This window comes from Phoca vitulina, unplaced genomic scaffold (genome assembly GCF_004348235.1).
Source record: "Phoca vitulina isolate PV1807 unplaced genomic scaffold, GSC_HSeal_1.0 scaffold7, whole genome shotgun sequence".
NCBI lineage: Eukaryota > Metazoa > Chordata > Mammalia > Carnivora > Phocidae > Phoca > Phoca vitulina.
Window position 1 is genome coordinate 36,500,839 of NW_022589710.1, and position 22,533 is coordinate 36,523,371.

Sequence of the window (22,533 nt, forward strand, 5' to 3'; positions counted from 1 at the left end):
AGTGTCCTGACCTTGATTTCGGCTCAGGTCATGATCTCAGGGTCATGAGATTGAGCCCCAAGTCGGGCTCCATGCTGGGCATGGAGCCTGCTTGGGATTCTCTCTCCCTCTCTCTCTGCCCTTGCCCCCCCCTTAAAAAAATTACTTTTTCTCAACATTACTCTAATTTCTTCTGTCTTCTAAGCGTCACTTCAAATTGAGAAAGCTAGAATTTGAGGTTTGTATTAGTCACCTTGCGCTGCCATAACAAACTACCACAGACTGAATGGCTTAAACAGCAGAATTTATTTTCTCATAGTTCTGAAGCCTAGAAGTCTAAGATCAGGAGGCCGGCATTGTGAGTTTTGGTGAGGGCCCTCTTCCTGGCTTGCAGACAGTTGCCTTCTCACTGGGTCCCTCCATGATGGAAAGAGAAAGTCCTAGTCTCTCTCTTTCTGTTCTTAAAAGGACCCTAATCCCATCATGGGGGCTCCACACTCATGACCTCATCTGAACCTAATTACCCCCACCTGCAAATGTTTTATCATTATAGTGGTTGTTAAGGCTTCAACATATGAATTTGGGATGGGACTAGGGGGACACAAACATTCGGTCCACAACAAGGTTAAAAAAAAAACCTACTCTAGGGCCCCTGGGTGGCTCTGTCGGGTCATGATCCTGGGGTCCTGGGATCGAGTCCGGTTTTGAGATCCCCCCTCAATGGGGAGCCTGCTTCTCCCTCTCCATTTTCCCCTCCCCACTGCTCATGCTCTCTCTCTCTCTCACACTGTCTCTCTCTCTCAAATAAATAAATAAAATCCTTTTTTTTTTTTTAAAGATTTTTATTTATTTGACAGAGAGAGACATAGCGAGAGAGGGAACACAAGCAGGGGGAGTGGGAGAGGGAGAAGCAGGCTTCCCGCGGAGGAGGGAGCCCGATGCGGGGCTCGATCCCAGGAACCTGGGATCATGACCTGAGCCGAAGGCAGACGCCCAACGACTGAGCCACCCAGGCGCCCCTAAATAAAATCTTTATTAAAAAAAAACCTACTCTAAGAAAAACAAAAAACACAAAACAGAAAAATACCTACTCTTAAAAAATAATTATATTGGCAATATTTAATGTTTAATTTTTTTTTTAAGATTTTATTTATTTATTGACAGAGAGAGACACAGCGAGAGAGGGAACCCAAGCAGGGGGAGTAGGAGAGGGAGAAGCAGGCTTCCCGCAGAGCAGGGAGCCCGATGTGGGGCTTGATCCCAGGACCCTGGGACCATGACCTGAGCCGAAGGCAGATGCTTAACGACTGAGCCACCCAGGCGCCCCAATGTTTAATTTTTAAAGATTTTTATTTTTAAGTAATCTCTACACCCAGCGTGGGGCTGGAACTCACAACCCTGAGACCAAGAGTTGCATGCTCTACTGACTGAGCCAGCCAGGCGCTCCTTAATGGTTAATCTTTAAAAGCACATGTACAGGGGCGCCTGGCATGTGGCCCCACTGGTTAAGCTTCGGACTCTTGATTTTGGCTCAGGTCATGATCTCAGGGTTTGTGGGATTTAGTGCCTCAGGCTCAGCGGGGAGTCTGCTTGAGATTCTCTCCCTCTCCCTCTGTGCCTCCCTTCCACTCATGCGTGCGCACTCTCTCTCTCCCTCTCTCAAATAAATAAATCTTTAAAAACATTAAAAATAAAAGCACATGTGCGGTGCAGACTAATTTTGAGATTTAAAAAACCCAAACTATGAATAATTATATCATAATTAGAGATTTTATTATATCTTTTAGTTCTCTGGATAGTTCTCTCTACACTCACATTATTATACTTTTAACAGTACATTTTTATTACAATGTAATTTTTATACAAACTTTTAAAGAACTCACTGTGTTTGAAAGATGAGGATTGCCTCAGCTTAGTACTGGCTCATCTCCAGGAGGTGCTGGTCTTTTTGTCATTACATGCAGCATCACCTGCTTTTCTCTGCCTATTGGATAGCAGTTTGGAACAAAGAATCAGTTTAGAGCTCACCACCCACCACTCACATAACAAATTCCATACGGGTCATAGAACCGAACAAAGGATATCAAAGAAAACAGATTACAGCATGTTTTTTGCCAATAAAAGTTGTTAATTGGCCATGGGCGTTGATTATGTCCTAGAATGGAGTTTATATTGTTCTTTTGGCTATTTTTATCTAGAAGGTGAGGACAGTTTTTTTGCCAGTTAGGAGTGATTACCTGATTTTAATATATCGTTCTGTCACTTCCAATGTGAATAAGCTAATATTCCCATGAGAACATTCTCGTGTATTTTCTGACTTTTCTCATATATACACACTTAATATTGGACTAGGACTACCTTACGCTATTCGTCTCTGGAGTTAAATTAGAGATTTCAGAAGAACCAGCAATTTGGGGGCTGTTAATTTAGTGCTTTCATGTTTCTCGAAAAGTAGGAGGACATGCTTTTCTATTCTAAATACATCTGTAAAATCCTGATATCTCAAAAGCTTTGGCACGATTTTGATGAACGTGTTCAGTAAAAGATCTCTGTGTTTTCCAGGGTAGATAAGAAAACCTCTTCATGGCACATGCTATAGAATTAGATCTGTTCCTCACTTATGGCCAATTCGGGCTCCACCCCTGCCTCTATCCTAGGATTTCTACCCTCCTCCTTTGCTCTCAGTGCAAGCTGTCGCCTGATGGGTGACCAGAGAGGCTGGCATAGGGATGAGCATACAGAGAAAGGGGTCTCTTTGAAGCTCAGTTTTATAAAATCATCCTTAAGCCCCATTCCCCATCCCCACCCTTCTAGTCATGGTCAGTAAGGCCTGTTTCCCCTCCCCCAAACACATTCCTTTGATATTCTGTTCCTTTGTGCAGAGTGGGCCTTGACCTTCATTTAAACCTGATTTCCATCCAAAGCAGCATGGGGTAAGTGGGAGCAAACTTTTTTTCTCTAGGGCCTCAGGACCCCTTGGGCCTGGCTTTTTTTTTTTCCCAGGAATGACTAAAAATATGATATACTTTCCTCATTTTGGTTTAGAGGTAAGAGTCTAATGTAGCAAGAAGGAATAAGAAAGCATCATAACAGGGCCACCTGGGTGGCTCAGACAGTTAAGCGTCTGCCTTCAGCTCAGATCGTGATCCCGGGGTCCTGGAATCAAGCTCCGCATCGGACTCCCTGCTCTGCGGGAAGCCTGCTTCTCCCTCTCCCTGCTGCTTCCCCTGCTTGTACACTCTCTCTGTCAAAAATAAATAAAATCTAAAAAAAAAAAACAATAAGTATATTATTAAAATTAATTTCACCTGTTTCTTTTTACTGTGGCCACCAGAAATTTTATTTATTTATTTTTTATTTTTTATTTTTTTAAAGATTTTATTTATTCATTTGAGACACAGAGATACAGAGAGAGAGAGAGCATGAGCAGTGGGAGAGGCAGAGGGAGAGGAAGAAGCAGACTCCCTGCTGAGTCAGGAGCCCGATGCGGGACTCGATCCCAGGACCCTGGGATCATGACCTGAGCCGAAGGCAGACGCTTAACCATCTGAGCCACCCAGGCGCCCGCCACCAGAAATTTTAAAATTACACTTGTGGCTCACATATTATTTCCATTGGATTTTGCTATTATAAAGTCTATTTGAATTTGGAGTGTTTAAATTTGTTACTGATGCTCAGTGAATCTTTAAATTTATAGTCAGTTTATAATTATTATGTACTTAATATAAAAATTATAAAGTAAAATTAAAAAGAAGAAAAATGACCCAAAATTCCCCGAGAGAGGAATTTGCAGATTTAAACTAGGAGGTTCCCAATGTGCTCATTCTCTGGCTCCATTTCCTTGACTCATTTCAGGTTCATATGCAGAGCTAAATCAGAATGGTAAGAAGAAACCCACTGCCTTCGTACTTGATTTCTGTGGGGTAGGCTCCATCAGTTTGCTTTGAGCTTTAAGGGAGAAAGAAGTCTCAGTTTTATGGCAACTTGAGGGGAAGGGGAAGAGGTTCATGGTACCTTCTCTTCTAACGTTTAAAAAGAGAAGAGAGGCACCTGGCTGGCTCAGGTGGAAGAGCATGTGACTCTTGATCTCGGGGTCATGAGTTGAAGCCCCCTGTTAGGTGTAGAGATTACTTAAATAAAATAAAACTTAAAAAAAAAAAAAGAGGGACGCCTGGGTAGCTCAGTCAGTTTAGCGTCCGACTCTTGATTTCAGCTCAGTTTATGATCTCAGGGTCATGAGACAGCCCCACAAGGGGTTCTGCACTGGGCATGGAGCCTGCTTAATATTCTCTCTTTCCCTCTCCCCACCCCTCCCCATGCCCACTTCGGAGTATGCACATGCACTCTCTCTCTAAAAAAAAAAGAAGAGAGAGAGAGATTAGAGAAAAGAGGAGGGGCATCTGTCTGGTCAGTGGGTTGAGCATCTGCCTTCCCATCAGGTCGTGGTCTCCGTGTCCTGGGATCCAGCCCCACATGGGCTTCCTGCTCAGCAGGGTGTCTGCTTCTCTCTCTCTCTCCTTTTGTCCCTCCCCACCACTCATTCTCTCTCTCTCTCAAATAAATAAATAAAATCTTAAAAAAAAAAAAAAGAAAAGAGGAGAGGAGAAAATGTGTTTCCTGCGCACCCTGTCATTTCAAAACCTCACTAAGATGGTGCTGATTTGAGTTGTATAAACCTCTGGTTTGAGTTGTATAACCCTAAGTGCTGGTCTAAATCTTCTCCCAGAAGGCAGGCTGACTTGGTATTCCAAATACCGAGTTTGGTTGGTTTTTGCTTCAGCTTGGCAGGTCTGCGTGGTGTCTGGTGTCAGCTGGTAGAGGCCATGGAAGAGGGCAAATGCCACAGAAGCGCTCTGGTCGGGTGGAGGCTGCACGTGGCACAGAAGGACACAGAGGCTTGTCCTGAAAGCTTCTGCTGGGCCTGTAGTTTAATGTTTTCCATCTGCAAACTAATCTAAAGGAAAAGCTTGTTTCCCTAGCATTCTGGTTGCAGGGACAGGTGTGGGGTCTGACAGGCCCAAGTTTTAGTACAGACTCTGTCCCTAATTACATGTCTTTGAACTTCAGTCTCCTCAGCTGTAAAGTGGGAATAATGATGCTGACTACATCACAGAGATCTTATGAGGACTAAATACGGTCATGTAAAGGGCTTAGCATACTTGGCACGGGGTCCGTACTTAGTAAATGTGCACTGTAATGATTGCCTTACTTCCTTGTCGAAGACTTGCACACGAGGAAACCAGTGTATGAATGAAGAGGCTGCAGGAAGGGAGGGATCTGCCCCAGTAAAAGCTGAACCAGTGCTTCCGTGTTCCCCCCAAAGGGAGGGCTAATTTGGGCCTACACAGATCATGAAGTCCCTGAGGGGTTTGTGTCATCTTCCCCAGACCACTGGAGTTCCGGATGGTTCTTGAAAGCCTGATAGCAAGGGCCAATCCTGGGAGTCTGTTACTCAGAGGAAGTCCCAAGCAAAACCAGAAGCACATCCAGGATCAGCCTTGGAGTGCCTGGGTCTAGCCTTGGCCCCCTTGAGTGATCAAGTGATTGCAGGTGCACAGCCCTCTCCATCAGTTCTCAAGTGCTCAGGCCATGGCTGCTCTCCTAAGGCCGGGAATCAACTAGAATGGCCTGTGTTGGGGAGGGGGGCCAAGTTCAGTGAGTGTGCCCATGCCGTACAGTATCCTTAACACTGAATTTGTGTTGCAAGGACTCCTGAGCAGATGCCTGCCTTTAAGAGACAAGGCTCAGTGTATATACCACATCTAGAAGGAAGAGCACACTGCTGTCTCCAGTGAATTGCAGATTTTATTTAAAGATTTTTTTTTAATCTTTCTAAGATTTTTAAGATGTTTATTCTTTGTCTTTTTCTCCATTGTAGACTTCCCCTTAATTTCCTATTTCCCTACCTGTTAACATGCCATGTTACCTCTTTACCACCTTTCCACTCTCCTTCTTCCCCAACCCTCACATCACCAAAAACATTCATAAGAATACAGTTCCTGCTGGCTTGTGTATCCTGAATTTATATTGATTAACTTTTGACCAAACACTCTAGTAGGGGTTTTGATCTGGATAACCTGAGAAGTTGAAGAAAAAGATACCGGGACTCATCAATGCCTTTTGACAGCATTTATGTAGCTAAATAGCCTTGGGGCCACAGGTAATGATCCTGCCAAGAGGCCTTTGAAGATAGGGGCTTGCCTAGATCACTGAAAGATTGAACTTCCCTCTCAACCTATAGTTGTGATTTGTTATATTGCAGGGAGAAAATATCAGATACACAGAAAGACTGGAAATTCTTTGAGGTGAGTCTTTGGGGCTTTTCTCTTTCGTATGAAACATGAAGTATACCAATAACCAATAGCCATTTGTCACGCACTTATTTTTAGTGAATATCTTTTCTTAAAAGGATGCTAACAAGCTATATGCCATACCTTAAATTTTTGGTCTCATTTTCCTCCTGCAAAGGTGAGTACGTGTGTAATTTTCCACAGCTTTTCAGGAATGTGGAGAAATGGGGTCATGTGGGTTTGTGTCTGATTAGCAGTATTATATAGACAGGTGGGAGTTTTTACTGTCATAGCCGTGGGTCATGATTCTTGTCTGTTTTCCGTCGTAGTCCTTTTATACTTTCTGTACGTATGTAGCTTGGATTGTCTTCCGACGTCAACACTTCACAGAGATTGAGGAAGAAATAGGGAGGCTCTTTCGTACCAATATGTTCAACATTCCTCGGAGGAAGCGCGAGGATGAAGAATCAGGAGGGGAAAAGAAACGCATGACTTTTGTACAATTTAGGTATGATCTTTTGACTTTCCAAAGCTCAGGGACATTTCTAGAAAACAGGATGATGTAACCTAAATGTCACCCCTCCCCCAGGAGAATGATGGCAGAACGCCCAGCGATTAAAAAAGCCATCAACATGCGCTCTCCAGTCATGTCTACTCTGCTGCCATCTCTCAGAGATAAAGCTCAGAATGTCTTTGAGAAAAAGAATCATCAAGGAGGCATCAGATTCCCAGCCCCGATGCAAGAGCACATGGACAGTCTGGGCTCTGTGCCCATGCCAACGTAAGTGGCCCAAGGAGAGAGAAAAGAGAGCCTCGGGTCATGTCCTAGGTTGGGCCAGGAGGGGCAGGGGCTCAGACACCGTGCCTTGTCCAGAAAGTTGAACAAAGATGAAAGCCGCCTTCTTACCCACCCCCCTCCACTCCACCTGTTTCCTTTCCCAAGCAGTTCTTGGTACACCTGGCTAGACTAGAAAACATTGCTAGAAAGTTATGCTGGACTTCAAATAGCTCTAATTTGGAGGAGGGAGTAACCAACTTTATAAGACTGAAGTTTCTCCATTAGAAGAACCAGCTCTGGGAAATGTGGGAAGGCCAGTTACAAAATCTTACTGGGGGCTGAGTTTTTGGACCCACACTTAAGACCACAATGGGGGTTCATGGAAACAGGGAAAACTTAAAAGAAAAAAAATATATATATATATATAGGGGTGTGTGTGTGTGTGTGTGTGTGTGTGTGTAGCTTTGGTGTGTACACACACACACGCAAGCACAGCCACAACCATACACCTTATTCTTTGGCCTCACTGCTTCAGCTCTACCAATAATCCTTTTCACAGAGTTGGCATCTTGGGGGAGCCTCGATGTCTGTTCAACCCCCATACCCTTCTGCCCCTTGAACCAGAAGAAAACACGAAACCGGATGGGAGACATTCTTCCCTGATAGAAAGAAATAACATGAAGATCCAGGATACACTGAACTTAGTCATGAGAACACTGTCCTCTCAAACAACATTCCCTAAATAATCGGGTACCTTCCATTTCTGTAATTAAGTCCCTGTATTTGAAGTAAACTACTTTGACTTAATCACTTTATATAGGACTAATATTTATTATTATTAAACTTTTTAAGTTCAAATTATTTTGTTAAAAGTTCAACAGTAGACAATTAAAGAATCCCAGAAAGCTTTTGAAAAACTCATTTTCCTGTATTTACTAGTTTGCTGTGTTATTTATTTACTTCCTTGGCTTCTCTGTGACTATTTAGGGTAATATATTAAGACATTTAGCCAGTGTTCAATGGACTAGTGAAAAAACATCCTGTGTAATTGTTCCTAAGTTCATTTTTACTATATGAGAGAGTATGTTTGGGACTTTTGAAAACTAAATTTTATAAAAAGGGAAATTAAAATGTTTTTAAAATGAAATATTTTTCTATGGCTATATTATTATTGGCATTGAGATATAAAGTATATCTGATTCATTTAAAAGCCTTTTAGCATATATGTTTCATTCATTCTTTCATTTACCCATTCAACGACAAACATGTATTAAGCCTCTGCTCCATCCAAAGCCGTGTGCTGGGTTATGTGGGGAAAAGGGTTCATCAGGACAGAGACCATATCCTCAGATGTGGGTAGTAGAGAAGATAAACAAAATACACACCTGCTCACAAGACAATATTGAATGTGTTAGAGGCCATAAAAGAGGTAAAAACCAAGGCCCCTAAGAGGACAGAGCAGAAGAGCAATCACTTCTAGGGGGACCAGGAGCGTTCGGACTTGAATTTGGCTTTGGGGGGATCGGTTGGCACTAAAGGGGGACTTCCAGTCAGAGGAAGAATGTGTGCAAAGGCCCAGAGATGAAAAAATATGCCCTGTGACCGAGGAAAGGCAAGAGCATGATGCCTGCGAAGGGAGCAGTCGAGGAGCAGGCTGGAAAGGACAGCTGAATGTCCAGCTATGGAGTGAGTTGGATGTTACTTGGCAGGAGGTGATGATTAAGAATCACTAAGGAGAGGCGCCTGGATGGCTCAGTTGGTTAAGCAGCTGTCTACAGCTCAGGTCATGATCCTGGGGTCCTGGGGTCAAGTCCCATGTCGGGCTCCCTGCTCTGCAGGGAGTCTGCTTCTCCCTCTGCCTGCCGCTCCCCCTGCTCGTGTTCTCTCTGTCTCTGTCTCTCTCTCAAATAAGTAAATACAATCTTAAAAAAAAAATACAAAAAAAAACCCTGCAAAGTTTTTATCAAAATCATGTACTATGAGCTAACCTTTGTTGGACTTTTAATTTATGTAGAGAATTTGGTTATAATGTACTCTGTCATAACAAATTTCTATCTAGAATATGTTGACATGGTTTTATTTTTGGTTTTTGTTTTTATTTTTTGATATTTTAAAATAAAGCCCGAGAATTAAGAGACTTTTATAACTATCTTTACTAGGGCACTGGGCTTTTCTCTACCACCTTTCTGAATGGCGAGGCTTTGGGATACTTCATTTACTAGTTCCTTCATTTGTTTATTCATTTTTTCATTCTATAATTAGTATATCCCCACTCTGTGCTGGGCACCATGTTTTGTGCTAGGAATTCAGTGTAGAAAAAATACAGCCAACTCTGACTTGGAACTGACAAGTCTTAGGGAGTAACAGACGGGAAGCAAATACCATGATAATGAACTAATTGCAGTGGTGATGAATGCATAAGAGAAGGAGAGAATGCCAAGAGTATGGAATCAGAGACTTGCTGGGGTGTGCAGGATGGGCAGGGGGAAGAGAGTTCACCCCTGAGGAAGTGACATTTAAATCTGAGACTTGAGGGGCGCCTGGCTGGCTCAGTCGGTGGAGCCTGCAACTCTTGATCTCAGGGTTGTGAGTTCAAGCCCCACGTTGGTTGTAGTGATTACTTTAAAAAATAAAATCTTAAAAAAAATAAAATCTTAAAAAAGAATAACCAACTGAGCCTGGGTGGCTCCGTTGGTTAAGCATCCAACTTGATTTCGGCTCAGGTCTTGATCTCAGGGTTGTGAGTTCAATCTCTGCATCCATGCCCAGCATGGAGCCTACTTAAAAAATAATAAGTAAGTAAGTAAATGAATCTGAGACTTGAAGACACATGGGATTAGAGTGGTAGAAAGTGAGGAGGGGAATGCTCCTAACCGTATTAATCTATTGCTGTGAAACAAATTACCCCAAAACAGTGGCTTAAAACAGTAACAGTTATTATCGCACAGTTTCTGTGGCTCAGGCATTGGCATGCAGCTTAGCTTGAATCTTCTGACTCCTGTGTCTCATAAAGGTTTCAACCAATGTGTCACCAGGGCTGAAGTCATCTGAAGGCTCAACTGGGGTTTCATCTGCTTTCAAAATGACTCAGGTGGTTGTTGGCAGGATTAAATTCCTCATAGACTTGGACTGAGGCTGCAGCCCCTCAGAAGCTATTGACCCAAAGTCTCCTTCTGTTCCCTGCTATATGAGCCTCTGCCTCAGTAGCTTACAGTAAATCAGTAGGCTTCGTCAGAGTGAACAAGTAAGAAAGGAAGAGAAAGTGTGCGAGACAGAAGTTAGTAATTTACCTACTATTGGAACTGCCATTCCATCAGTTTGCTGTATTCTGTTCTTTAGAAGCAAGTCACAAGGTTCAGCCTACTCTCAATGGGAGGAGACCATACAGGGTCATGAATACCAAGGGGTGAGGATCACTGGGGGCCATCTTAGAAGTCAGCCTGCCACACTGGCTATGAAAATCTTGAGGCTGGAAGCAAAGCCTTTTCAAGTTGTTGCGATAAGGCTTTTGTGGGTATAGAGAGAAAGGATAGAAGGATGAGTGTGGCAAGAGAATAGGCAAGAGCCTATCATGAAAGGTTCTGTAAGTGTATTAAGGATACACTTAAGATCAATGGGGTTGTTACAATGTGATTACACAGTTTGTGGTTTGCACAAGGGCACCAGTCAAGGGGATGGATGGGGGCTGAAATCCAAATACACATCTTTACTTGGCTCTAGATCTTTCCAGAGAGAGTCCCTTTAGTAATTTACAAAGCAACAAACTTAAATGGGTACCCTTTGATGTTTTTTAAGCAGGTGCATTGTTAAAGCTTACCAAAGAATTTTTTTGTTTTTTGTTTTTTTAAATATTTGGCAATTAAGTGAATGCAAAGGCAAGTTCCCAACTGGGAGAAAATACCTGCAAAACTCATATCTGATAGAGGACTTGAATGCAAAATATACATGAACTCTTAAAAATCAACAATAAGAAAACAATCCAATGAAAAAATGGGCAAAAATCTTACATAAGGGGCGCCTGGGTGGCTCAGTTGTTAAGCGTCTGCCTTTGGCTCAGGTCATGATCCCAACGTCCTGAGATCGAGCCCCATGCGGGGCTTCCTGCTCAGTGGGAAGCCTGCTTCTCCCTCTCTCACTCCCCTTGCTTGTGTTCCTTCTCTCGCTGTGTCTCTCTCTGTCAAATAAGTAAATAAAATTTATTTATTTGACTGAGAGATAGAGAGCACAAGCAGGCAGAGCGGCAGGCAGAAGGAGAGGGAGAAGCAGGCTTCCCGCCGAGCAGGGAGCCCGATGCGGGGCTCGATCCCAGGACCCTGAGATCATGACCTGAGCCGAAGGCAGACGCTTAACCGACTGAGTCATCCAGGTGCCCCAAGTAAATAAAATCTTAAAAAACAAACAAAACAAAACAAAACAAAACTTACATAAGAAGACACCTTACCAAAGAAAATATACACACGGCAAATAAGCATATGAAGAGATGTTCACAATTATTAGGGAAGGCAAATTTAGAAAGTTATGAGATAACACTACACACCTATTAACATGGCTAAAATCCAAAGAACTGACAATACCAAATGCTGGTTAGGTTGCAGAGCAAAGGAACTCTTATTCACTGCTGGCGGGGGGTGGGGAATAAAAATGATGCAGCCACCTTAGACTATGATTCAGAAATTTCTTTCTCTATGTTTCTTACTTTTAAGTTTCTTAAGATTCATATGAAAATGTAAGAGATCCAGATAAGCAAAACAATCTTGCAAAAGAACAAAGCTGGAAGACTAACGCATTCTGATTTCAAAATTTAACTCAAAAGGGATCATAGACCTAAATGTAAGAGCTAAAACTAGGAAAGTCTTAGAAGAAAATGTTGAAGTAAATCTTGATGGTCTTGGGTTAGGTATTGGTTTCTTAAATATGAATGACACCAAAAACATAAGCAAGAAAAGGAAAGATTGATAAATTGGATTTCATCAAAATTAATAACTTTTGTACTTCAAAGGACACTATCAAGGAAATGAGGGTGATGGTTGTTCAACTCTGAATATACTAAAAATAATTAAATTTTACACTTTAATGGTGAATTGTATGGCATATTTATGTCTCAATAAAGTTGTTATAAGTGAAAACAATCCACAGAATGGGAGAAAATATTTGCACATCGTATATGTGATAAAGGTCTGGTATTCAGAATATATAATGAATTCTTACAACTCCACAATAAAAAATAAATACTCCAATTTTTATTTTATTTTATTAAGTTTTTATTTTAATCACCTGGTGCTTATCATGAGACACGCACTCCTGAATCCCTATCACCTATTTCACCCACCCCCCACCCACCTCCCCTCTGGTAACCATCAGTTTGTTCTCTAGAGTTAAGAGTTTTTCTTGATTTGTCTCTTTCCCCCTTTTTTTCCCCTTTACTCATTTGTTTCTTAAATTGCACACGTGAAATCATATGGTATTTATCTTGCTCTGACTTAGCATTATACTGTCTAGATCCATCCATGTCATTGCAAATGGCAAGATTTCATTCTTTTTTATGGCTGAATAATATTCCATTGTATATATATATACCACATTTTTATCCATTCATCAATCGATGGGCATGGGCTGCTTCCATATCTTGGCTCTTGTAAATAATGCTATAAACATGGGGATGCATGTGTCCCTTTGAATTAGTGTTTTTATATTCCTTGAGTAAATACCCAGTAGTGTGATTGCTGGATCTTAGGGTAGTTCTATTTTTAAGTTTCTGAGGAACCTCTATATTTTTTGAGTCACCCACAGTGGCTGCACTGTTTGCATCCCCACCATCATTATAAGAGGGTTCCTTTTTCTCCACATCCTTGCCAACATCTGTTGTTTCTTGTGTTGATTTTAGCCATTCTGACAGGTGTGAGGTGATAGCTCATTGTAGTTTTGATTTGTATTTCCCTGATGCTAAGTCATGATGAGCATCCTTTCATGTGTCTGTTGGCCATCTGTATGTCTTCATTGGAGAAATGTCTGTTCATGTCTTCTGCCTATTTTTAAATTGGATTATCTGTTTTTTGGGTATTAAGTTGTATAACTTCTTTATATATTTTGAATACTAACGCTTTGTTGGATATGTCATTTGCAAATATCTTCTCCCATTCCATAAGTTGCCTTTTAGTTTTGTTGATTATTTCCTTCACTGTGCAGATTTTTATTTTGATGTAGTCCCAATAGTTCATTTATGCTTTTGTTTCCCTTGCCTCAGAAGACATACCTAGAAAAAAGTTGATATGGCCAATGTCAGAGAAATTACTCCCTATGTTCTCTTCTAAGATTTTTATGGTTTCAGGTCTCATATTTAGGTCTTTAATCTATTCTGAACTGATTTTTGTGTATGGTGTAAGAAAGTGATCCAGCTTCATTTTTTTGCATGTTGCTGTCCAGTTTTCCCAACACCATTTATTGAAGAGACTGTCTTTTTCTCATTGGATATTGGATATTGGATATTTCACTCCTTTGTCAAAGATTAATTGACCATATAATTGTGGGTTTATTTCTGGATTTTCTATTATGTTCTATTGATCTATGTGTCCATTTTTGTGCCAGTACCATGCTGTTTTGATCACTACAGCTTTGTAATATAACTGCAAGTCTAGAATTGTGAAGCCTCCAGCTTGCTTTTCTTTTCCAGGATTACTTTGGCTCTTTGGTGTCTTTTGTGGTTCCATACAAATTTTAGGATTGTTTGTTCTAGCTCTGTGAAAAATGCTATTGGTATTTTGATAGAGATTGCATTAAATGTGTAGATTGCTTTGGGTAGTACATACATTTTAACAATATTTGTTCCTCTGATCCATGAGCGTGGAATGTCTTTCTATTTCTTGGTCTCTTCAATTTCTTTCATGAATTTTTTTTTTTTTGATTTTATTTATTTATTTGACAGAGAGAGACATAGCAAGAGCAGGAACACAAGCAGGGGGAGTGGGAGAGGGAGAAGCAGGCTTCCCGCAGAGCAGGGAGCCCGATGTGGAACTCGATCCCAGGACCCTGGGATCATGACCTGAGCCGAAGGCAGACGCTTAACGACTGAGCCACCCAGGCGCCCCTTTCATGAATTTTTTTTTAAGATTTTATTTATTGACAGAGAGAGAGTGAACACAAGCAGGGGGAGCAACAGGGAGAGGCAGAGGGAGAAGCAGGCTCCTCGAAGAGCATGGAGCCCGATGTAGGGCTCCATCCCAGGACCCTGGGATCATGACCTGAGCCAAAGGCAGACACTTAACCAACTGAGCCACCCAGATGCCCCCATGAATGTTTTATAGTTTTCAGAGTACAAGTCATTCACTTCTTTAGTTAGGTTTATTCCTAGGTATCTTATTATTTTTGGTGCTATTGTAAATGGGATTGTTTTCTGAATTTCTCCTTAAGCTGCTCCATTATTGGTGTATAGAAATGCAACAGATTCTTGTAGATTAATTTTGTATCCTGCAACTTTACTGAATTCATTTATCAGTTCTAGCAGTTTTTTGGTGGAGTCTTCTGGGTTTTCTGTATATGGTATCATGTCATCTGCAAATAGTGAAAGTTTTACTTCTCCTTGCTGATTTGGATACCTTTTACTTCTTTTTGTTGTCTGACTACTGTGGCTAGGGCTTCCAGTACTATGTTGAATGAAAGTGGTGAAAGTGGACTTCTTGTCCTGTTCCTGACCTTAGGGAAAAGGCTCTCAGTTTTTCCCCATTGAGGATGATGTTAACTGCGGGTTTTCATACATGGCCTTTATTATATTGAAGTATGTTCCCTCTAAAATCTACTTTGTTGAAGGTTTTTATCATGAATGGATGTTCTACTTTGTCAAATGCCCTTTCTGCATCTATTGAAATGATGCAGAAAGAATAAAGGATATTCTTTTTTTTTTTTTTTAAGATTTTATTTATTTATTTGACAGAGACACAGCGAGAGAGGGAACACAAGCAGGGGGAGTGGGAGAGGGAGAAGCAGGCTTCCTGCTGAGCAGGGAGCCCGATGCGGGGCTTGATTCCAGGACTCTGGGATCATGACCTGAGCCAAAGGCAGACACTTAATGACTGAGCCACCCAGGCGCACCAAGAATATTCTTTATAAATAAAATAAAATAAGAACTTTCTCTATTATTCATGTGATGTATCACATTGATTGATTTTTGAATATTGAATATTGAACCACCTTTGCAACCCAGGAATAACTATCACTTGATTATGGTGAATAACTTTTTAAATGTATTGTTGGATTTGGTTTGCTAGTGTTTTGTTGGGGATTTATGTGTCTACATTCATCAGGGATATTGGCCTGAAATTCTTTTTTGTGTGTGTGTGTGGTATCTTTATCTGATTTTGGTATCAGGGTAATGCTGGCCTCATAGAATGAATTTGGAAGTTTTCCTTCCTTTTCTTTTCTTTTCTTTTTTTTTTTTGAATAGTTTGAAAAGAATAGGCTTTAACTCTTCTTTAAATGTTTGGTAGAATTTGCCTATGAAGCCATCTGGTCCTAGACTTTTGTTTGTGGGAGTCTTCAGTTACTGATTCAGTTTCTTTGCTGGTAATCAGTCCGTTCAAATTTTCTATTTCTTCCTGTTTCAGTTTTGGTAGGTTATATGTTTCTAGGGATTTACCCATTTCTTCTAGATTGTCCAGTTTGTTGGCATATAGTTTTTCATATTATTGTCTTATAACTGTTTATATTTCTGTGGTGGTTATTTCTTATTTGTGATTTTATTTATTTGAGTTCTTTCCCCTTTTTTCTTCATAAGTCTGGATAGAGTTTTATCAATTTTATTGATGTTTTCAAAGCATGAGCTCCTGGTTTCATTGATTTGTTTTATTGTTTTTTTTTTTAGTTTCTGTATCATTTATTTCTGCCCTAATCTTTATTATTTCCTTCCTTCTTCTGGTTTTAAGTTTTGTTTGTTGTTCTTTTTCTAGCTCCTTTAGGTGTAAGGTTAGGTTGTTTATTTGAGCTTTTTCTTGTTTCTTGAGGTAGGCCTGTCTGGCTATAAAACATCCCTCTTAGAACTGCTTTTGCCACATCCCAAAGGTTTTGAACCATTGTGTTTTCATTTTCATTTGTTTTCATGTAGTTTTTAATTTCTTCTTTTATTTCCTGTTTTACTTATTCATTGTTGAGTAGCATGTTATTTAACCTCTATGTATTTGTGGTCTTTCCAGATTCTTTCTTGTGGCTGACTTCTAGTTTCATAGTGATGCATGTCAGAAAAGATGCATGGTATGACCACAGTCTTTTTGAATTGTTGAGGCTTTTTTTTTTTTTAACATTTTGTTTATTTATTTGACAAAAAGAACCCATCCTTTACTCCTCTCCTCCCCATGTTTTAGGTATATGATACCATATTTTACATCTTTTTGTTTTGTGAGTTCCTTGACTGATTTTTTTTACAGAAATATTCATTTTTACTGCTTTTGTGTTTCCTACCTTCGTACTGTCATTTTTGGTCTTTCCTTTCCACTCAGGGTCCCCTTTAATATTTCTTGCAGTGTTGGTTTAGTGGTCATGAACTGCTTTAGTTTTTGTTTGGAAAACTATTTATTGCTCCTTCTATTCTGAGTGATAGCCTTGCTGGACAGGGTACTCTTGGCTGCTGGTTTTTCCCATTCATCACTTTGAATATATCATACCACCTTTCTGGCTTGGAAAGTTTCTGCTGAAAAATCTGCTCATAGCCTTATGGGGTTTCCTTTGTATTTAACTGTCTTCTATCTTGCTGCTTTTAACATTCTTTCTTTATCGGTATATTTTGTCATTTTAATTACAATATGTCTTGGTGTGGATCTTTTGTTGATTTTCTTGGGAGTTCTCTGTGCTTCCTGGATCCGGATATCTGTTTCCTTCCCCAGATTTGGGAAGTTTTCAGCTACTATTTCTTCAGATAAATTCTCTGCCCTCTTTTCTTTCTCTTCTTTTTCTGGGACTCCTATAAATGAATATTATTACATTTGATGGAGTCACTGGGTTCCCTAAGTCTATTTTTGTTTTGCATAATTCTTTTTTCTGTCTTTTGTTCAGCTTGATTACTTTCCATTACTCTGTCTTCTATGTCATTAATTCATTCCTCTGCCTCTTTCAGCCTGCTGTTCATTCTATCAAGCATGTTTGATCAAATTTTTAAATGGGCAAAGAATTTGAACAGATATTATTCCAAGGAAGATATAAAATTGGCCATATGCACATGAAAAAATGCTCAACATCAGTAGTCAATACAGAAATGCAAATCAAAACCACAATGAAATACCACTGCATACCCACTAGGATGGCCATGAACAAAAGACAGACAAGAACAAGGGTTGATGTGGATGCAGAGTAATCAGAACCTTCACAACATTGTTGGTGGGAATGTAAAATGATGTAGCCACTTTGGAAAAAAGTTTGTCAGTTCCTCAAAAAGTTAAGTATAGAATTACCCTATGACCTAGCAATTCCACTTTTAGACATATACCCAGAAGAACTGAAAACATATGTTTACACAAACACTTGTACACAAATGTTCATAGAAACATTATTCATAATAGATAAAAAATGGCACAACCCAGGGTGCCTGGGTGGCTCAGTCAGTTAAGCATCTGCCTTCAGTTCAGGTCATGATCTCAGGGTCCTGGGATCAAGCCCCGTATTGGGGCTTCTGCTGAGCAGGGAGCCTACTTCTCCCTCTCCCGCTTCTCCTGCTTGTGCTTGCTCTCTCTCGGTCAAATAAATAAATAAATAAATAAAATCTTTAAAAAAATGGAGCAACCCAAATGTCCAACAATTGATGAATGGATAAACAAAATGTATATCCATACAATGGAATATTATGCAGCCTTAAAAAAAGAATGAAGCACTAATTCATTGCTACAATGTGAATAAAGCTTAAAAACATCGTGCTAAATGAAAGAAGTCAGACACAAAAGGCCACATGTTCTATGATTCCAATTGTATGAAATGTCCAGAATAGAGAAACCCATAAAGACAAGTTAGCTTAGTGGTTGCCAGAGGCTGAGAGGAAGAGGGAATGGGGTGTGACTGCTAACAGGTACAGAATTTGCTTTTGGGGTGATAAAAAATGTGCAGTAGATAATGCTAATGGTTACACGTTGTGAATATACTATCACTGAATTGTACATTTTAAGAGAGTGGATTTTATAATAAGTGAATTATATTTCAATTAAAAAAAAAAAGGAAATTCCGAGAAACTGCCACATGACTAAATGTAATGTAGTATCCTGGAAAGGATCCTGAAATAGAAAAAGGACATTAGGAAGAAATTAAGGAAATCTTAATAAAGTGTGGATTGTAGTTAATAGTAATGTATCAATATTGGCTCATTAATTGTGGCAAATGTACCATACTAATGTAAGATGTTGATAATAGGGGAAGTTGGGTGTAAGGTATACAGGAATTCTCTCTATTATCTTCACAGTTTTTCTTTGTATTTAAAATTGTCCTAAAATAAAAAGTTGATTAAAAAAAATGTTCAGCAGATACTTATGTAGTAACGTAGTAATCTGATATGTGGATGTAGAGACAGACAACATGTAGTCCATTATGCAAGTTGCTCTCTGGGCATAAGGGAAGGCTAAGACAAATACAGGTTTAAAAAGGAGACTAGATGTCAGAAATCAAGAAAAACAATGCAGGGGCTCCTGGGTGGCTCAGTTGGTTAGGTGTCTGCCTTCAGCTCAGGTCACGATCTAGGGTGGTAGGATAGAACTACGTGTCGGGCTCCCAGCTCAGCAGGGGGTCTGCTTCTCCCTCTGCCCCTCCCCCTGCTTGTGCTCTCTCTCACTCTCTCTCTCTCAGATAAATAAATAAAAGATCTTAAAAAAAAAAAGTAAAACAATGCAATGGGGCTTAAGGGAGAGAGCCTATTAGGTTGAGGGAGTGAGAGGTGGGCACAGAGATGGTTCTTGAAGATGGGAGGGGTCTGGATAGGCAGAGATGGAGTGGAACATACCAGGGAATGCTTCTAGGGCATCTCACAGGGTTCAGACCTGGAAACTGGGGGGCCACGAGGCCTCGTGCAGTTGAGCTGGACCATGGGGCTGGTTTGAGAATAGTGAGGACTTCTCCTTTAGACCGGAAAGAAGGGGTCTTATTCCTTAACCTTCTGCTGATGACTGCAGAGCTCTTTTCTCTTCGGTCTTTGTTTTAAGGCTGCCTGCTCCAGGGTCCTAGAGCATCTGAACCATCACTGTTGAAGGATTCAGCCTGCCCCGCCCTGTCATCCTATTTCACATTTGGTCTATGGCATTCTGATCTCCCAGCTAATTTTTATACCAAGAAAGAAAAATAAACTTGACTCCTCCAGGCCCATTCTCATTTACCCCTCCTGCCTCTGAACAAGTTTCAGGTTGCAGAAAGCAAGCGGTTTCAGGGAACTGAGCACACAGTGTGAACTGGCCGCTGTTGTATTTGTAGCTGGTCTCCAGAGCAGTTTGTGCCTGGCAATAGGCTCCTACAGTTGTTCTCTGTCTCTGAGTTTGGGCACATGCTGGTGGCTCTCTCTCTGGGAGTGATGCCTGAGGCAGTCTAGGCGAGCCGTGCCCAGGGACTTGGTGTCCGAGACTACTTCCTTTGCATCTTGGCCTCCCTCCTCCTTCTTGTACCGAATGATTTGTTCTCATCTCCTTTACTTCTCCTGCCTCTAACCCAGCTGCCCAAGCAGAGCCGAAGGAGAATGCCCTGGGGTGGAGGGCCTCAGCCCTCACTCTGCAAAGTCAGGCCACACTGAAACCTGACACAGAGTGGCTACCCAAGCCTAGGAACTTTGCAGGGTCACCTCTCCTGCCCTCACTGGCCAGTGTCAGAACATAGGAGCTATTTAGAATCAAAGTTTTAAGTCTATTTGTGGATGCCCCGTATCAACCCATACTTCTTAGAAATACTTTTTTTAAAATTTAAATTCAATTAGCCAACCTACAGTACATCATTAATTTCAGATGTAGAGTTCAGTAATTCATCAGTTGCATATACCACCCAGTGCTCATCACATCATGTGCCCTCCCCAATGCCCATCCCCCAATTATTCCATCCACCCACCCACCTCCCCTCCAGCAACCCACAGTTTGTTTCCTTTGGTTAAGAGTCTCTCATGTTTTTTCTCCCTCTCTGATTTCTTTCCATTCTGTTTTCCCTCCCTTCCCCTATGATCCTCTGCACTGTTTCTTATATTCCACATGAGTGAAACCATATGATAATTGTCTTTCTCTGATTGACTTATTTTGCTCAGCATAATACCTTCCAGTTCCATCCACATCGATGTAAATGGTAAGTATTCACCCTTTCTGATGGCTGAGTAATATCCCATTGTGTGAGTATACCACATCTTCTTTATCCATTCATCTGTCAATGGACATCTCAGCTCTTTCCATAGTTTGGCTGTTGTGGACATTGCTGCTATAAACATTGGGGTGCAGGTGCCCCTTCATATCATTACATTTGTATCTTTGGGGTAAATATCCAGTAGTGCAATTGCTGGGTCGTAGGGTAGCTCTATTTTTAACTTCCTGGGGAAGCCCCATGCTGTTTTCCAGAGTGGCTGCACCAGCTTGCATTCCCACCAACAGTGTAAGAGTGTTCCCCTTCTCTGCATCCTCACCAACATTTGTTGTTTCCTGACTTGTTAATTTTAGCCATTCTGACTAGTGTGAGGTGGTATCTCATTGTGGTTTTGATTTCTATTTCCCTGATGCTGAGTGATGTGGAGCATTTTTTCATGTGTCTGTTGCCATTTGTATGTATTCTTTGGAAAAATGTCTGTTCATGTCTTCTACCCATTTATTGACTGGAGTATTTGTTTTTTTGGGTGTTGAGTTTGATAAGTTCTTTATAGACTTTGGATACTAGCCCTTTATCTGATACATCATTTGCAAACATCTTCTCCCATTCCATAGGTTGCCTTTTAGTTTTGTTGACGGTTTTCCTTGCTGTTCAAAAGCCTGGGCTGCAAGAGTGGTTCAACATTCACAAATTAATCAATGTGATACATTGCATTAATAAAATAAAGAACAAGAACCATATGATCCTCTCAATTGATGCAGAAAAAACATTTGACAAAATACAGCATCCTTTCTTGATTAAAACTTTCCACGGTGTAGGGATAGAGGGAACATACCTCAATATCATAAAAGCCATCTATGAAAAGCCCAGAGTGAATATCATTCTCAATGGGGAAAAACTGAGAGCTTTTCCCCTAAGGTCAGGAACACAACAGGGATATCCACTCTCACCAATGTTATTCGACATAGTACTAGAAGTCCTAGCCCCAACAATCAGACAACAAAAAGAAGTGAAAGGCATTCAAATCGGCAAAGAAGAAGTCAAAGTCTCACTCTTTTCAGATAACATGATATTTTGTGTGGAAAACCCAAAAGACTCCACCCCAAAATTGCTGGAACTCATACAGGAATTCAGCAACGTGGCAGGATATAAAATCAATGCACAGAAATTAGTTGCATTTCTATACACTAGCAGTGAGAAAGAAGAAAGAGAAATTAAGGAATTGATCCCATTTACAATTGCACCAAAAACCGTAAGATACCTAGGAGTAAACCTAACCAAAGAGGTAAAGGATCTGTACTCTAAAAACTACGGAACACCTATGAAAGAAATTGAGGAAGACACAAGAAATGGAAAAATATTCCATGCTCATGGACTGGAAGAATAAATATTGTTAAAATGTCTACGCTACCCAGAGCAATCTACACATTCAATGCAATCCCTATCAAAATACCATTGACATTTTTCACAGAGCTGGAACAAATAATCCTAAAATTTGTATGGAACCAGAAAAGACCCCAAATAGCCAGAGGAATGTTGAAAAAGAAAACCAAAGCTGGTGGCGTCACGATGCCCGACTTCAAGCTCTATTACAAAGCTGTAATCATCAAGACAGAATGGTACTGGCACAAAACCAGACACATAGATCAATGGAACAGCATAGAGAGCCCAGAAATGGACCCACAACTGTATACTCAACTGATCTTTGACAAAGCAGGAGAGAATATCCAGTGGAAAAAAGACAGTCTCTTCAACAAACGATGTTGGGAAAATTGGACAGCCACATGCAGAAGAAAGAACCTGGACCATTTTCTTAGACTATACACAAAGATAAACTCAAAATGGATAAAAGACCTAAATGTCAGATGGGAATCCATCAAAATCCTAGAGGAGAACACAGGCAACAGCTTCTGTGACCTCAGTGGCAGCAACTTTTTGCTAGACACATCTCCAAAGGCAAGGGAAACAAAAGCAAAAATGAACTATTGGGACTTCATCAAGATAGAAATAGTTTTTTTTTTAAGATTTTATTTATTTGACAGAGAGAGAGACAGAGGCAGGGAACACAAGCAGGGGGAGTGGGAGAGGGAGAAGCGGGCTTCCCGCTGAGCAGGGAGCCCAATGTGGGGCTCGATCCCAGGACCCTGGGATCATGACCTGAGCCGAAGGCAGACGCTTAATGACTGGAACACCCAGGCA

General features: G+C 40.8%; 1 protein-coding gene across 1 annotated transcript in view; it reads left to right on the forward strand.

The window, feature by feature from the left end:
- The window catches only part of PPP1R36 (protein phosphatase 1 regulatory subunit 36), a 30,591-nt gene extending 22,401 nt beyond the window's left edge, over nt 1-8,190 (forward strand). The window contains exons 8-11 of the mRNA XM_032405297.1: nt 6,242-6,284; nt 6,599-6,777; nt 6,859-7,050; nt 7,607-8,190. Coding sequence (XP_032261188.1) covers nt 6,242-6,284; nt 6,599-6,777; nt 6,859-7,050; nt 7,607-7,793 — 601 coding nt within the window. The 3' untranslated portion in view covers nt 7,794-8,190. The remainder of the gene's footprint in view (nt 1-6,241; nt 6,285-6,598; nt 6,778-6,858; nt 7,051-7,606) is intronic.
- The last annotated feature ends 14,343 nt before the right edge of the window (nt 8,191-22,533 follow it).